At 43.2% G+C, this 18,661-nt stretch overlaps 2 protein-coding genes across 2 annotated transcripts in view; one reads left to right on the top strand and one right to left on the bottom strand.

Moving 5' to 3' along the window:
- Window positions 1-8,691, top strand: part of LOC147685342 (uncharacterized) — an 873,295-nt gene extending 864,604 nt beyond the window's left edge. The window contains exon 12 of the mRNA XM_086939626.1: window positions 8,204-8,691. The gene's annotated coding sequence lies outside the window, so the exon portion shown is untranslated. The remainder of the gene's footprint in view (window positions 1-8,203) is intronic.
- Window positions 8,692-15,019: 6,328 nt separating this feature from the next.
- Window positions 15,020-18,661, bottom strand: part of LOC147685343 (LITAF domain-containing protein-like) — a 334,366-nt gene continuing 330,724 nt past the window's right edge. The window contains exon 6 of the mRNA XM_086941274.1: window positions 15,020-15,629. Within this exon, the coding sequence (XP_086797400.1) occupies window positions 15,521-15,629 (109 nt within the window). The 3' untranslated portion in view covers window positions 15,020-15,520. The remainder of the gene's footprint in view (window positions 15,630-18,661) is intronic.

The following is an 18,661-nucleotide window of genomic DNA, read 5'->3' on the forward strand; positions in this document are numbered from 1 at the left end:
GCCGAAGCGGGACCGCCCAGTAAACGCGTATATTAGTACCCCCACGGGGACTACGCTGAAGGTTTGGGACACACTGGCGGGCGATGAGAGGTGGACGACCTTTCCATCCCCATTCACTCCATTGCATTTTAATCCGGAGTTCCCACCGGCGCTCGCCGAGGGCCCCTTTGACGGCTGGAGGGAGGGGGGATGCCGGGCGTTACTTCACTTGTTCCATGGCCCCGATCCCCTGACGTTTGAGAACTGCATGCGGGACTACCAAGTGCAGCCAGGGGAGCGGTACCGGCATCTGCAGTTGCTTCACTGGGCCACATCGCCGGGGGTGCGAGAGGCGGCGACGAGACCTCTGTCCGACTTTGAAGCCTTTCTCCTGAAGACCTCTGCCATGAAGGGGGCCATCTCTTTTCTTTACCAGCTGCTGCTCCGCTCGGCCCTTTCCCCCAGACCGCGCTACATGGAGCAATGGGAGGAGATGGTGGGGAGAGATATCACTGACGGAGAATGGTCGGCGCTTTGGAAGGACATGACGCAATTTAATCATTCCATACTCCTGAGGGAGGCGCATTTCAAAACTCTTACGCAATGGTACATGGTCCCGGCTAGACTTCATCGCATTTTCCCGGCGGTCACGGACTGGTGTTGGAGGGGTTGCGGCCTCCTGGGGGACTTCCGCCACATTTGGTGGGATTGCCTGATCATTAAGCCCTTCTGGGTCGAGATCTTGTCCCATATTAAGGACATTCTGCAGTACCCTGTCGACGACTCCCCTGAGTTCGTGCTACTGGGATTGAGAGACCCCGGCCTTGAACACCAAACGCGAGCCGACAAAAAGATCATGTGGCTGTGTCTCGGCGCGGCTAAACTCACGTTGGCTTCAGCCTGGAAACGGAAGGAGGCCCCGGCGGTTTCCCTTTGGCACTCTAGATTGTGGAGACTTCTGAGTCTCGAGAGAATGGCGGATATATTTATAGGCAACTACAAAAACTTCAGGCACGAGTGGGGCCCCTTGGTGTCCTTTCTTTCTGCTGGCTTGCCTTCGGCTGTTTGCCCGGCATCATTGAGGAATTTACACTTATTTCAGCTCTAGAGTATGCTTGTTGGATGAATGGGGAATGCGAGCGGCGCCGTCACGGAGGGGGGGGGGGGGAGTTCTTGGGGGGAGGGGCTGGGTGCTACATTGGGACAGTTGCATCGCCGAGATGAGGCTTACTTAGAGAATGGGGCGATCCTGGACTATTTATCGGCTGCACTAACTGAGCTACCCCGTGCTGGGGGATAGATGCGGGACTGCCGACACTCTCAGCACATGAAGACTTTACCTGCTGGCTTTCTGTTTTGCTGCTCTGCCTCATCTTCCTTTCACGCTCCCCACTGTGTGGGACCATCTACGCACCAAATGTAGTACCTTTTGTTTATTGTTATTTTTTCTTTGTCTGCAAAAAAAAAATTTTACAAAAAAAAAAAAAAAAGGATGGTTGGTTTGGCCCTTAGACATGAATAAATGTCAGGAAATATTCTGGGGTACAACCAAAGGGGTTAGTATCCATAGGCCAGACCCACGCTATGTACCGAGAGAAAATCCGGGGGTAATAACATCCTACAGTGTCAAGAAGTTGTACCTAGATTGGCTCAAAACCTCGACACTCACACAGGTGAACCATCACTTATCTCTAGTATCAGATAACGTGGAGTTACAGGACTTTTTATTGGGCCCCAGGAAGCCACGTGATAAACGTTTCTTAAATGCTGTCTTAACTGAAATCTGGAAAATCCCCCAACAAGAGGCAGCGGAGAGACTTCGAGAAATAGACAGGATTAACCTAGAAAAAGCATTAGCTGTAGTAGACAATGGAATGACTACATTAACATCAAGGATTTATTCACTGGGCAACATTGTATCTTCTGCTATAGACGTACTAGAACAAGACCTATGTATGTTACAACACAAACAGTCACAACTACGTTCTTTTATGCTGTTGAGCTGGACACTGCAGTCACTGCGCCCTGGTTACGTGCCTTGGCGTGTTATCAACATTACGTCCTTGTTTTTCCGCATACAATCTAACAGAAAAACATATAGAAATGGCACAAAGGGGAGCAAAGTATACAATTCTGCGCATTGAAAAACTTGATAAACTACTGTTTACTGTGGCAGAGTCACCCTCCACAGAATGGTTAATCCATGGCCATATTACATTACTGGTCACAATTTTTCGATTCCAGTATTGTCTTGAAATACAACAGGCAAGCAGATATGATGAAATGGGTAAGGAATACATTAAGGAATCATGAGAATTACCATACAGATTTCGATGCCGGAGTGGGGATCGAGAAGTGTTTCTAAGTGGTACTAACTGCAGAAACGCTTTAAGTGGTTCTCTCATGTGCCAGGATATTTTACTACACATAGCTTGCAATGGTTCTGTGGCTAACTTATCATGACCATCTGAAAGGGCCTCCAGCTGCTGTGATTACTCAGGTATTCAGGCTGATCTCGAATGGGAGTTACTTGATGCTGAACTATCAAGGTTATTGTGGCATGCTTCTGGGTATTGCCTATCTGGTCACGGTGAAATCCAGGGTTACTTGTTGTATGCAAATATTGTTTCCCCCAAAAAGTACAGTCAGGGGGTGCCGTTATGGGGTCTGCTGAATGTTTCCTTTATACAGTTTGATGCTTTGAGCAGAATGAAAGCCATGCTTTTACAGCAAACTGTGCCTTTGACTTCCGCCCAGGAGACCTTTGATCTTCAAATCGATTCGGTTGAGATACAGGCCCTTCATACGTACAAACTGCCCCTTTCATTTCACAGAAATGGTGGGTTGTATCTTTAATATGTCTGATTCTAGCGATATTGCACACCTATTTAAGACCATAGGGTCAGGACTATTAAGCACCTTTCAGACAATCATCGGAGTTATTCCAAATTTCATACACTCTGTATTTGGAAGCATTTTTGGAGGTCTTCCGCTGATCCTGTTATTAATAACGCAATGGATAGCCTGATCACCAACGAGATGGCAAAAGCTCTGGTGGAACGTAAATACCGTGAATGCATGGTACAGCATCTAGGCACACCTCGCCTACGAGAACTAACTAAGCGCCTCTTGGTTCTTATCATTTAGACCAGTCTGGATGGACTGCATCTTAACTGTTCTTCGATGCCTGTTCTGTGGAGAAGAATGCTTGCTGGACCTCTGTCTGACACTTGCATCAGCCACGCCTGCGGACATGAATACCATGCTGGACCCTGTTAGGGCTCATGCTCAGCAATCTCCCCAGTATATTCCTATCCTGATGACAAGAACCTCAAAGTGTTCAATGACTACATGACCCCTCTTGCCAGCATCATTGCAGCCAAGAAATCAACATCATATCGAACAATATCATGATGATATGCATCTCACGTTTTCCCACTCCAAAAAGGCTCCAAACAGTCAGACCAATTTCTCCACCTGCATGACCGAAATCACCAGGTGGATGAAAACTCACTGCCTCAAGCTCAACACAAACAAGATGGTCATAGTAGTACTTCAGATGGTGGCCTGTTGAACTCCGACCAACACAGTGGCAGCTCCTCCGCTAAGGCGGAGGAGCGGTGCCCCACTGCTTTTCAGTAGTGTATGGGAAAATGAAATGATAATAACTGAAAGTTATATTTTTCTTTTTTCCTGTTTGTGGACGCGGCAGCTTTGCCAGGCAGTGCGGGGCTCCTCTGCTGACAGGGCAGGGAAGGGGAGGAGTGGTTTTCACTCCCTAAGTGCGCATATGCACTGCAGCATTGTGATTGGTCAGAGGAGCCTGGGTGTTTACCAATCACAACGCCTCAATACAGTGGGTGATCAGCTAAGGGAAGCCTGGGTGCTTCCTGTTTTTCAAGTCGGCGCGACGAGGAGCACCTAGCAAGGAAGATGCAGCCATGGGGTAAGTTAAATTTAAAAAATCTATTTACCCCCTTCTTTCCCCCCAGCCTCCCCACCACACCACCCCCGTTCTGTGCCTGCACCAATGGACCCACACCCCTCCCAGCACCCCACGCAAAGAGCTTCGAAATAGTAATCAACAACCAACTCCCCATGACTGGCCTCAAAATGCTCAAGAAGATCTTCAAACTGCTTGCAGGTAACACTTACAATACCATTACCCACACCCTCATCATCAGCAAGCTATACTACGGCAACACACTCTATGCAGGAAGCAATGCTCAACTGACCAGAAAACTTCAGACCATACAAAACACAACAGCAAGGCTCACCCTCAACCCCCGACCCCGCACACACATCACTCTGCACCTTCAAGAGCTTCACAGGCTTCCATTTTACAACAAAGCATTCTTCAAACTCCTCACATCAAATACAAAGCCTAACACAACATTGGACCCATGTGCCTAAACAACCACATACATTTCTGCAAAACTATCAGGGGCTGCAAGAAGGTAACACATAAAGGAATGTTCTACTAGTTGTAAAGACTTGACGTTGGCATAGCCCCAAATGCCAGCGCCATACGTTGCTATAGCTACACTCGTTGCTCTATATATTTTTAAAAGTTCCACAATCGGTTTTTTCCAATCTTTCTCGCTAAATTTTCAACAGCCATAATTGATTTGGCGAACAAGAGTTTGCGAGTTGTAATTGTTGTGTTCCATTCACCATTCTGTGTAAACAATATGCCCAGGTAAGGAAAGGCTGACGTAAATTCCAGGGGTTTAAGATTTATAAACATACGTTTCTTGTTCTTTAAACCCCCAGGCCCACAGTTCATGCAAAACGTTTTTGAGGAATTTGCCATCAAATCTAAACTAACCATGAAGGGAGTGAAAGAATTAATCATCTGCTGCATGGCTAGTGGGGTTCGGGCCATCAGAACTGCGTCATCCGCATATAAAAGGTCGGGTATTGATCTTTTACCTATAAGGGGCATATCCCGACATTCTCCAAGTAAGACCTTTTCCAAATTGTTAATGTAAATTAGAAATAGAAAGGGGGCTAATACGCACCCTTGTTGTACGCCTCTTTCAATTTTGAAAAGTGTAGTGAGTTCAGCCCCCTACCATATCTTACTGTGGCCTGTGCACCCTTATATAATTCTCTCAAGAAGTTAATTATATTTTTATCCACCTTCAAATTTTCTAGAATCTGCCACAGCTTATTGTGCAAAACGCAGTCCAAGGCTGATGACAAATCGACAAAAGTTAAGTACAGGGGGTTTTCCCTTGCTTTTGTATACTTGTCTAAAATGATATGTAAATTAAGTCCCTGTTCTATGGTCCCTATATGTTGACTAAACTCATATTGTAGATCACTCAATATAGCCTGATCCTCAGCCCAGACCTGTAGTCTGTTCAGAATGACCCTCCAAAAAATCTTAATTGTGGAGTCAAGCAGGGATATCGGGCGATAACATGCGCAACTTAATCTATCCCCTTTTTTATAAATTGGAATTATAGTTGACTCGTACCAGGAGGATAATATTCCTTCAGTACATACTGCGTTAAAAAGTTTGGTGAGGATTGGGGCCCATAGAGGCAGGTAGTGCTTATACATATCAACAGGAACCCCGTTGGGGCCTGGGGCCTTTCCCCCCATGCTAACATCTATTCCAGCAATTACCTCATTTAATGTTACTTTGAGATCAAACATGTTACTACTTACAATCATCTCATCCTGGGTTCCTATTATTCCAGTTTCATCATCCCTTTCTACATTACTATATAAACTTTCATAATGCTTTACCCATTCTGGACCTGTAATGGCGATCTCTATACTTGCCTTACCTTGCTCCTCAAAAGGAGGTGCATTGACTACCTTCCAAAATGCCGCTGTATCCTTACTCTCAGATGCTTCACAGAGTGATTCCCATGCCTCCCTCTTTATGGATTTCTTTCTTTCCTTTAGTGCATTTGCAGCCCCTGATAGCGTAGCTGCACTTAATTGCCATATGGAGTTAGGACAACCCTATATCGAGGATATAATTAAATGTCAACCAGTCCTTCTTTGGCATCGGGTGTGGACAACGGAGGAGTGTGTTTTTAACCGTGCAATTTTGAAAAATGCTTTGCTGATTGGAAAAAGTAGAAAAATAAGATGGTTGGCCTACATTGAATTCTTTCTTAGGGAGATTGGACATAGGGATTACTTTGATGATCCTAAGGTAATGTCGTCCATTACCAGAAAAGAACTAAAACGACAATGCATGACATAATTAGAGGAGAAAAGATATGATGTAGAAATGAAGAAAAGTACAGTAATACTGCATCAATTAACTATTATCTCATGTGAAATCCAACCATACTTAAGAGTGGCTGTGAAAGCATTTGATAGGTTTTTATTAATCCGTTTTAGAATGAACATTTTACATAGATTAATTAGTCATCCAAAAATGAATGATTGGACTAAAGAATTAAAAAAATGTCCATGTGATGAATCGTCGACACAGTCAGATATGCATATCTTATTATTTTGTAAATTTTATACTGCCCAAAGGAAAAAATGGATTGTGCCCCTTTTGAGAACGATGGGATTTAACCAGTGTCGCCTAGTTTTTCTGGCTATACAAAAACTAGATAATGTTTTAACCATTGCATGTGTATCAACTTTTTTTTAAATGTTTTTAGATCTCGTAAATCAATTTCCAATAATGTATGATATCAATTTGAAGTGTATATATGTATGATGTTCTTCTTATGAAATATATTTATCTGTATTTTTAAATTGTGCTTTTATGGATATTTATGCTCAATATCCGAATAAAGAAAGAAATTTAAATACTGGGAGTGAGACTCAGATAAAGAGACTCATCCCCATTAAAGATCTAAAAACTCTGTGATCCAAGCCAAAAAATCCTGGTGTGCTAAATGGGTGGAATTTATTTGCAACACTAGGGCCCAGCTTTACTATTATTTGACGCAAGACAATACAGCATCAAAGTTGTTGCCCTATCATGCGTCAAACTGAGAGAGAAAAATGTGTCAAATCCACTGACATTTGGCATTTTTTCTCTCCACCAGCCCTGGTGTACGTTTGGCTGCCATGCTCCAATATGCACAACCTTGCATCATAGTAAAAACCAAAGACATATGAATACATTACTCTTCATTATGCCTACATCGAGAAGGCATAAGATTTTGGTGCAAATCCTCGTCTATCATTCTTAGTAGATAGAAAAAAGAAGCCAACACTTGGATGGTGGCATTCCATGCCCCTTGATACAAAGAAAGAAGTGCATAGCACACCTTTGCGTTTCTTTGGGATTCTTTCCAGTGCGAATCCTGATTTGCGCTGGATAGTAAAGCCCACCTCAACACTTCTCCGGGTTTGGCCACAAAATTGAGTTTATAAATACGGGCCCTGGTTCTTTATGTACACCTTCATATTTGATGAACCAAATGTCGACAAGTTCAATCACCACAACACATCAATAGCATATTGGTTCCGCTCTCCATCGCCAACACACAAATTGTAGAATAGCTCAATCAAGACAACAGCAATAATGAGTTGTATATACCCCTTGGTAACAGGCACCGGCCGGAAGGGTGGTGGCAGGTTTTGGAATGGTGGGGGTCGGTGTGTAACAAAAATGCAGCAGCAGTGTTTCCCACCAGGAACCCCCTCAGCAGCAGTGTTTTCCACCAGGACCAAGCCTCCCACCCCCTACCCCGCCAGTACGACGTAATTGCCAGGGTTGGTTTGCAGGCCCCGTACCGCCCTGCTTGGTACCACTGCTTTGCCATCTATAAGCATTGTAAATAACAGGGTTGTTACTACTGGATTTAATGCTGCTCAAGTTAGCAAGCTCCGAATGATGAAAAGCTGAGATAGACATGCCTGGATTCAATCTTGTCTGCAAATCACAAAGATATTAACAGCAAGTACTTAACTCCCTGAGTTGCTCTAGTTGGTTTGGAAAATCTCTGAGACTAGCACATTTGTAGGCAAATCACCTCTCCATTTCAAGCACCAACAGAATATTTATTGGAAATGTTTGAATTACGTTTAAAATGGGAAAGGTTAGGTAAGGCATATGTTGTGGTGTTGCCCCACCTTGCCACATGGCTATTACTTTATTTCCTATCACTATATTTCCTAATTTTACCATATCATTTTTAAATATTTTAATGTTTCTAGCAATATCTAAAAACTGAATACTAAAGGTTTTAATAAGTGTGGCAAACCCTAATTAGCATTTTTGTCGTTTTTTCAGGTATTTAAGGTATTGTAACATCAATGACGTCGATAAAGGATGGCGAACAAAGTCTTGGCAAAAATGTAAAAAGCAATTCACTAAAGAATGCAACATTATTAAAAGAAACCCATTTTTGCTTACGAGTTAAAAATGACTGTTGTGGCTATATTTTTAACTGAATTACTATTAAATCTGTAATTTATTGATATAGATGCTGTATAAATACACTCGCAGGAAAATTGTTTTGCAAAATTGGGGTTCGTATCATTTGTACATCCAAATGTGTTGGTCACTTACAATTGCCTTCAGAGTCCCATGCAGAGTAGATTTGCAAACAGGGCCATTCATTGTTTGTAAACAAATGGACAGTTCAGGGGAGATTGAGCGTCATAAATTGACATTTTAGAGCATCCAATAAAAATCCACATTTGGCGGTGGTTAATGTCCCAGTCACGATCAGGTTGGCACAAATGCCCGCTGTTGGTATTAATTCAGATGCGGAGATGGAAAACAGATAGTGGAGTATCTTCGGTTGTGTGTGTGGGGGTGGAGGGGGAGGGATATATGGGGTGGATCGGACCACCCCCCCAATTATGTTTCAAAGGTGGCTCAATCTTTCAGGTTGTGCCAGTAGGGTCTGGGAGAAACAGGCACGCCACTCACTTCCCAGTAGCCTGCTGCATGGCAAACTATTTTTTCTATCAACAATTTCTGAGTGCCCTGCGCATGTCCAAGGGTCGCCAATCACCCCTGCGGAGCGTGTGCTGTGAGTCACAGCTGATGCAATCATAAATGTAATAGACTCTGCTGCTATGTGACTCTGCCCATAGCAGTTCAGCTATGGGAATCGAGTTAAGGTAAAGGCGGGAAGTTTCAAGCACTCATAACCACCCCAGCATGGACATCAATTAGGGAAAATACCTGTTATTTCTGTGTTGTCCTTTGATACCTCTGGCATGGCCTGGCTATGCCTTGTCTGAAAAGTCAAGGAGGCCATCACAGAGCCAGAAAGTAAACAGAACCCTAGGAATCCTGTTTACAATATGTGGTTCCCCTATTGCCTTATCCTGGTCCCTCAGGGGCTAATCAGCAACTGTTGGGGAGCCAATGGAGATCAAAGGGTGTCTGATGTCACTTCTTCTATCCCTGGCATTTTGGTGAATCAAAGTCCAGACTTTCCTGGAACTTCATAGCACTGCACTGTGTCGCTCTCCTCTGCTGAATGACTATCCGTTATCAGTGGATTCCATTGACAACCAAACTACAGAGATTGCAAGCGCACCTCGCAAACCCAATGGTTCTCCGTGCTCGCTTGAATCCGCAGGGTGACCCTGACCAGGCGTCTTGGCTTTCTCACTCTGAAAAACCTCTGAGTATCCTGTAACCTTTACAACTGGCTGCGATGGTTATTCAACTTTGAAACGATTCCTCATGCCCCATCCCCCCCCCCCCCCCCCAACGGGGGGGGGGGGGGGGTGGGATTTCGAAGGACGATAATGAAGATAAATTAAATAAATAATGAATATTCCCTCATCTTCGTCAAAATCCATCCTGCCCCCCCCCCCCTCCCCCCCGGTCGCACCACTCTTACCTGCACGGGACGCGACTGCGACTCAATAAGGTTACTCCGTCCTCAGTTTCTGTTATCATATATAACATTGTTTAAGATACTGGTAAATATGTCTAATAAATTAAGAAGATACAATATCTTGCTTGGAGTCTTGCTGTATTTTTCACTTACGATGGTGGATATGGTTTAATACGTGCTTCTGGGGCATAGGTTGTCTTTATGTTTTGAAATGTAAGCTATACTGAAATAGGAACGAATCTGATTATCTCATGTTCTCTTTTCTTCTTTGCTCTCTGGTAATATCACATGGACAAGTTTGTGCCACTGTTATAGGAATTTATTGACAGCATTGGCCGGATCATAGAAACATATTTTGGATTTATCAGCCGTAAAAGCTATCTGTGATGATTCAACATGGCAGCAATCAGCAGCAACTTACACTATGCTTAATATGTTATATAATGTAAGCTCTACAGTGAGTTTAAGGATATTGCAAGTCACCGAGAAGTTCCATGACTGGACACAAAAACAAGGTCAAAGGACAGGCTCGTTTTTAAAGGAACCCCAGGTACAGAATAGGGAACTATAGTCTTTGTAATGACAGTGGCATAGTAAGGGGACATGGGCCTAACAATGAAATCCCCCCCCCCGAATCTGATTGGGTAGTAACAACATCTAGTGCCAACACAACTATGGGCCCTGGTGCCATTGCATCTGCTGCACATATTGATAGCTACTCTCCGGTGCAGTAGGTGAGCTCACTGTCCATTTCCCCCTGGGCCTATTTCAAGTGCGTGAAGTCTTTTTTATTGTTGTGAAAGAAGTAAATAGTCTTGTGAATGAAATAAATAGACTAGCTATGAACAATGCACTGGGAAAACAATAACCTCTCATTATTGATTGCACCATGTGACCTTCAACTGGGGCTGGCCTCTGGCCCTTAGCTGGAAGATGGAGGCGGAGTGGGGATTCATGGGAGACTTATTCTGAGGGTCAGTAGGATACATTTGCTCTGATCCTAGAAGCTTAAATATTTTGTATGCAGTCTCCTCTAGGGGCCATCCACCCTTCTCCACCCCCACAGAGAGACGTGCACTTGCTATCACAGTTTGTACCACAGACCCTCCATGGTACGCTGCTCGGCTGGGGGAAGATAATGACGTCTCCATGATTGCTTGAATGATTCAATACTGTGTATGGCAGGTTGGGCCTGTCTGACTGTAATTCTGCTCACACTGCCCTTTCCAAGTGAGGGCGGGGGAGGAGAGAGGCCTCACAAGGATACATGTGTGCACTATCCCTATAAAATACCAGTAAGACAAATAGAAAACATATCCCTTCTTCAGGCTCTCAAGTGTGAGAGCGGGTTATCCTGTAAGTGAGAAAGTACCCATGTATGGGTCATTTATTATCCCAACTTCTCTAGGCAGGACCTAGAGGGTATTCATAAAAGTATATGGCAGGGCCTCACACACCCCCTGGGTGTCATGCTTCATCGACGGTCATCCTGCGCTCACCCAAAAAAACGCCCAATGGCGGGCCCTTGTTTTGTTTTGAGGGTATGTGCAGGGAAAAATTGGGCAAGGAATCAAGATAAGGTATAAAACTTCCCTGGGCAGATTTACACTTTATTAGATGGGTGGTGAGGGGAAGATTAAAATAAAGAATAGAGCGTGTAAGACTTTATTATGCGCCTTGTGTTTTAGCTGGGTCGACATGTTTCAGCCCTTTATTGGACCCATGATGGGGACCGGAGTTCTGTTTTTCCCTAAAGTAGGTCCCTGCCTGCATGCTCACACCCACTCAGTGCAAATATGTGCATACAGGATCAGTTATAATTTTCAGCTGAGATAGTAATTTGCTTAATTTTTAACGTTTGAAAGGGTCCTGGAAACACATAGAACATAAATATGAAATTAAATATAATTGGTAGTAGACACAGATAACAAGACAAAATGACTAATGACTGTAATGCTGGCCATGTTGCTAGACTCGAGAAGAGTAGGTACGTTGCAGTTATTCCTATATGAAACAGTACCTTTCTCTATTCCCCTTCCCATTCGCGCCACCCTGCTCCATCCCTAATATAATTACTGATATGTATGCTTCAGGATTGGTGCCATGTACAGTGTTCAATGTCTTCGTGGACCTCTGTTGAGGATCTGCAGAATGAAGCTCCAGTAAATAATTATTTAAAGAAAATGAAATTGAGTTAAATCGAGAGGTGTGCTCAACAATGATTTCTAAAATGTTTAGAAGTAAACAGTGCATTGAATACCATGCTGGATATTACATAAAATGAAGAAAGAGTATGTTTCTCAGGGTCAGACTTCGCACAAATGGATCCCAAACTGTAAATGAGTGGTGTGCAACTTGTATTCACAGGAACATTCTGCATGAATTTGCATCGAACAAATGTATGTGCACTGAACTTAACTGGAAATAATTGACATAGCTGCTGAAATTTGGGAAATCCTAAAAGGATAACAGGTTTGAGGTGCCTAGCGTTGGAAACCCCCAATTGACACTTCTCTGGGGAGATATGACTATTTTGTCGTGAATATGAGAGTAATTCCTGGAGAAAGTGCAAAGTAAGAAATGCAGGAACTGGCACTGCTACTGACACCCACCCAAATAAAGACAAATATGATTTAAGTCCTACACTGTTTGATCTAGGCCTACCTGACACTGGTCTGGATTTCTCTAAGTGATTTGACAGATGTGTGTTTCCCTAAGGATCCTGCATTGATGTCTTTAGTCACTGGATCATGGGGATTAAGGCACTGTTACTCAGAGAAGTGCACATATAGATAAATTGTGTTTCGAGGCTAACTGGAGTTCCAGATTCAATCCTCAAGAAAAAAGTGGTTTGGTAAGTTATGGAAAATATATGTTTAGAATTCCAGTCTTATCTTATAAATTAGAAAATATGTGGCTGGTACTTCTTCATTAAAGATAGGTGATTCTCCTGAATAACAAGGGTGACTTTTTTCCTTTCAAGCTGGGGAAGAATTTGGTGATGCAGTGAGGTTTGATCAATGCAAAGGCACCATGCCTTCTCTTTCAAGTGATGGAAGCGAGTCGCCAACACCACCACCACCACCATGAACTGACATACCATCCAGTGTTTTCCTCATGGGGGTCTTGTGTCGGGCAACTATAAAAAAAGGGACTTCAACTTGAACATAAAGAAGGGAGCCATCTTTAACAGGTGGTAAGCATGGCTTTTTGGTTGCTCGTCTTACTACCACCACACTCTTCCATTATCTTGGTTTGACCTTCGCTACCTGTTATTTGGTCGCTTTTTATAAGGATGTTTCTCTATTAACACATATGGTCTGGCTTTGCTTGCATCAAAATAACATTTGTTTGCCTGGAGGTAAATCAAACAACGCAGACACATCAACAACCATCACAACTCACGTCGATCATGAGCCCCAGCAGGTGAGAGATGTTGTGGATAGGTCGTCTGTACCTACCTGTGAATTGAAGTTTCTTGTGTAAGGAAGGACAATGATGAAGTCTGTACATTTCTGAAGTAGTCCCTTCTCATTCCAAGTTTCTCTGGAGCTGCAAGTAAGTTTAGTTTGAAATCCTTGGTTTCCCTTCAAATATTTTTGGGGTGTGAAATTTAACTGACATTAAAAAGGTGCTCTATGCACCTGTGTCTCATGAATCTACTTTGGGAGCTAGTTCTCGAGCCAGGGCTGCTTTGCAATTGATTTTTAATACTTCGTATTTAATGAAACTGTTGACATTTATATATATATATATATATATATATATATATATATATATATATATATATATATATATATATATATATATATATATATATATATATATATATATAAATCAAAGGCTTACGCTGAAACGCATTCTGTATAGCGTGTTCCAGCCGCCTGTGTAAACCAACCTCACTTGCAACACCACCAGTGCGCTGCTTCTTTGGCTTTATGGTCAGTGTATGGTTGGACATGTATGTTGGGCTCTTTTCGCCCATCGCAGCAGCACCACCGCCATTAAGGTCAAGAGCAGCTTCAAAAAGGAGAGATACATGTCTGCATATATGATTTAGAAATGAAAATAGCTGATAAACGTTTGCACCATTCGGAAGGGTTGCTGACCGTCATTTCGTAAAACTAAAGCCAGGGGAGTGATGCTTAGCTTCATGCAAGAAGCATTGCTTCAACTCTTGCAGTCAATATCATAAGCATGGAAAATGGGTCCCTCTCAAAGGGAATCGTTCCTGCACCCCTGCCACACGCCTTTGTCCATCTCCTCCTCCTTAAACCAACACAACACATCCACAGGTGCAAGCTGCTTAGCGCAATCTCCAAAATTCCTTACTTCCTTGAACCATGAACAGAGGTGATAGGTTAGCTACAATGCAACATGGAGCGTACCTACCCTATACCCGAGCATTAATTGGGTTTCGTGCCCATAAAATATTACTTGGGTGCTCCTCTTATCCGTGCAATCGAATCAGAAGCTGCTCTAACCTCCATGCGGCAAAGGACAGTAGATCAAACAGCATTACTGACACGCTTATCCTACAACAACTGCCTCAAGATGGACCCGCTCCTACCCCCTTGAGTGGAGCCAACAAGTATAGATTGAGTCAGTGAAATCACCATAATGAAAGGTGCTGTTGAGCTTCTGAAGGATGCTTCCTCTCAAACATCCGCTCAATATTTATGCGTCCTCTGGCATAGGCATTGGAAGAAGACAAGACCACAGTGAGTTGAAGGCTCGACAGTAAAGTATGGAGTGATCTGCAAGTTTTGTGTTTAATGTGTTCAAGCCCACTCAGCTTTCTATCCTTCCGAGACCTCATATCTGATCAACCAGGGATCTTTCAAGGGGCAAAGATAGAGAGGTAGATCCTTAGGGTTCCAGGGAATGAGGGACTGAAATGCCCAAAAAGGTCTTAAGCTGGAGCTTATCAATTAGCAGATTCTTGCATATTGATCTAATCAAAATCAGGCTGGCATTTAAGGATATGCAGTGTAAAAGTTCTGGAGGGTGGGATATCATCACAATGTAGGATCTCTCCAGCATTACCTTAGGTTTCAACTACCTGCATTTTCAATTCCATTTGTTCTACAAGAGGTGCCCTGCAGGGGCCATACGGCTGTGTGTCGACCTACCACATAAATAGGTGTGACTGTCAACCAACTCAAATTGTGATTAAAATTGCTACATGATATTAACATGAACAATTTAGAAATAAAAGTGTAGAGAAAGAAATACGACTTCTAGAGTAAACTTTTCATCATTAGATGTATTTAAATTATTAAAATCGGCAATTCAATAATTTCTTTTTTGCATCTGACACTTTATAAACATGAAATGTTTGCTTTCTATGCATTCTTCATTGATGTATTCCGCTGTACAGCATTTTGTATCTGGGGAGACCAGAGTGTAAGCTCACAGTTAATTTCCTTGACGAAGAATAGGAAATCGTAAATTACAAATATTCAAACAGAGTACAATTATTTCGCTTGTAGAGGCCCACAAACGATCACATCATGGTGTGCAAAAGCAAGGAACTTTTTCTACACCATGCAAATTCTGACTGCAAGGGTTAGGCAAGTAACCCTGATTTAAAAAATATGTACAACTTTTGTCAACTTGTATCAAAAAATCTGAAAGCATAATCATTGAGTCCTAGATTTAAACATGTAAGATGCTATGCATTGGGGCATTTTTTTGTAAATTCAAAGGCACGGATTCGATTTTTGTGGCACACAAACAAGTCTGTGTTACATCCGTTTGTATTTGTAAATATGATAGTTGCAGTTTGGGCAAAAGTGGTCCACATCCTTGCAGGAATCAACGCAGAAGGGAATACAGCAGCACCCCAGCCAGCACCTGAAACAGAGAAGCACAGTGAGAAACGGACACCTAAACATGTGTGCATCAAGCTCTGGCGTGATTGGCTCAATTCTGTTCACCACAGCAGTGCAGGGAGGCTGTACGTTTATTCATTAGTCCGGCCTTTAAGACAGCGTTTTATTGTCTCACTATACTACTGCTTTTCTCAAAAATTCATACATAATGTAAATACATAGAAGGACTTTTGGTCAACAAGCTTCGTAGCTTTGGTCTTTTAACCCCTTGCATGCGTCGGACGGTCCCGAGCCATCCGACATCACGGTAGGCGTGTGCATCGAACGGCCGGGGACTGTCTGATTTGCGCACAAGTGGAATTCGCCCGCACGGAGGGGGAAATCCATCCGGGCCCAAAGGTTAAACTCTCATTCACATTTTACAGACACTAGGGGGCAGATTTACAAAAAAGTGACGCATCTCTGCATCATAGCAGAGATGCTTCTGTTTACTTGCGTCACGCAAAAAAAAACTTGCGCCACCATGGATGCGTCGCATTTACAAGGCCGTGCACCATGGCGCAAGGATTGACAGATGCGTCATGCATCTGTTGGGGCAAAGGTCACGCATTGCTGGAGTCATGTTGCACAAAAGTGATGCAACAGCAGTGCAAAAGTGTTGCAAGGGGCTTGTAAATCTGCCCCTAGATGCTTATACTCTTTTGCTCATTTGCTTGTTGTACACATGCAGACAGAACATACCAGCAGGGTTCTAAGCACACGTAGACCTACCCAAGTACAGATATCCATATACACAGACCAACAGACAGAGACACCCTCAGAACACGCCAATAGGTTCTTTTTCACAGAGTGATGAACAGACGAAAAGACAGATAACACACCTGCATGCATCTATGCACATACAGATAGGGTGACTAGATGGCTTTGTGTCATCAGAACAGCACGGGACATATTTACAAGCCCTTATAGCCACCGGGGCATCAAGCCACCAAAGCATCACTTTATTTGACGCTCCGGTGGTGTAGCACCATTTTCAATATTAACAAGGAGTCATGGATCCACTGAATGTGGCCTAACGCCACCTTGTAAATATGCCTCTTTTCGCCGCAGTCCTCTGAGGCAAAGGGGCGTGCAATGGGTGTTAGTGTGTGCATTCCACAGCAACACCCATTGCTTTTTGACACTTCCCCAGATGTACAAGGAGGTGTAAATCTATGGCAGCGCAAAACACTAACGCAATGCAAGAGCAGGCATTATAATGGCGCACAAGGAGAAATGCTTTTATTTCTCTTCGTTTTTACTTTTTCTACGTGTGCTGCATTTTGCAGCACACATCAAAAGCGCAAAATGTCATGAATGATTGTTTATGTGCAGGAAGGTGTCTCTTACTGCACATAAACAATCATTAAATAATGCTGATTTTCTACTTCTATGTGTGCTACAGAATGCAGCAGAAATAGAAGTAACAAATAACCAATAGGGATTGGTTATGTGCAGGAAGGTACACCTTCCAGCACATAAACAATCATTCCCTACAACGCAGGCGCCCTTGCATTATAGTGTAGGGGGCCTAAATTGGCGCTAGGCAGCTACGTTTAGCACGTGGTAAATACAGACCATCCCCATGTTTTGAAAATGTCGGAACGCTACTCTGCCAGATTTGGCACAGCTACATGCTCTGACATTTCCTAGAAAATATACTGCATGCTTCCAGTACTGGTCTAATATAGTAATAATTTCCTTCACATTAACATTTCTGACTAATGTTTGAAGATGTATTTAAATGGAAAACCCAGGGCAGGACGAGTAGCGTCGCAGTCTCTTGGATCCATTTGGTTGCCCCACAAGCAAGGACAAGCAAGCACATACACCTAGCTACAACTCTTCATACAGGCGTGCAGATTCCTTTGCACAGGCTAATACCATACAAGTACCCAATCACTCACACCAGAATGGCCATAAGATATTCAAGAAATCATACCAAGTGAAAGAAAGGTACCCAGGACCACAGAGGTTCCTGTACACACACACAGCACAGAGATATCACTTCCATACACATGCCACACACATTCCATCACAGACAACATATATTCAGGCACCCATGAACAGCGAGTGGGGGAACACGCAGAGAGATGGATGGAGATATGGAAGGAATGCTAAATTCATCTGGTTTAATCTTTAGCCCTTTTCAATAGCATCCACTGGATAGATTAATGTAAAGTTGCTGCAGGCTTAATGTTTAGCCCTTTTAAGGGAAAATCCAATTTGAAATAGAGAAGGGGTGAGTGTTGCATCCATGGCCTCTGCTTTGAGAAATACCTTCCACTGGTTAATGAAACATTTCCGTTGAAATCAAAACCTTACCCTCTTTGGAAAGATCCCTAATATATAACCATATAATGTCCTCTCTCAAAGACTATGATCCTCTCAGCTTAGAGTTGTCAGGTTTGAACAGGTACATCAACTACTATGTAATCAGTTCTTAGCTTCTCTTTCAAGTTTGGGAGTCAAATTGACTCAACGGAAAGAATCAAACTACCACTCTTAGAATGCGTTGATTTATTAAGTCAAAGTCCAGGGATAGAAACATGGGGCCTCATTTATGAAAATTGATGCATCACTGCACGAAAACAGCGATGCCTCACTTTTCATTGCGCCCTCCTTGTGACATCTATGATGCGCCATATTTACATTATGACACATCATGTTTCAAGGAGATACAGATACGTCAGTATTTCTGATGTATCTGTAGGTGCAAAAATGACACATTCCTGGAGTGTGTCACAAAAGTGACTCAACTCCAGCAATGGGCCATTACACATAGGCAAGTCCCATGTTAAATGTGCCTGCGTCAGTCTTACGCCTGCCATGAGGCAGGCGTAAGATATTGACGCATTTGTATCCTAGACGTAGCACAGGAAATCTCCTAGATTTTCCTGCATCACTTCTATGACCCTTTCTTGCCAAGGTATGCCCCCCTGCATACATTGTACCTGGCTTTACGACCCTTTCTTGCCCCCATGCATACATTATACCTGGTGCAGGTATAATGTG

This window comes from Lissotriton vulgaris, chromosome 10 (genome assembly GCF_964263255.1).
Source record: "Lissotriton vulgaris chromosome 10, aLisVul1.2, whole genome shotgun sequence".
Taxonomy (NCBI): Eukaryota; Metazoa; Chordata; class Amphibia; order Caudata; family Salamandridae; genus Lissotriton; species Lissotriton vulgaris.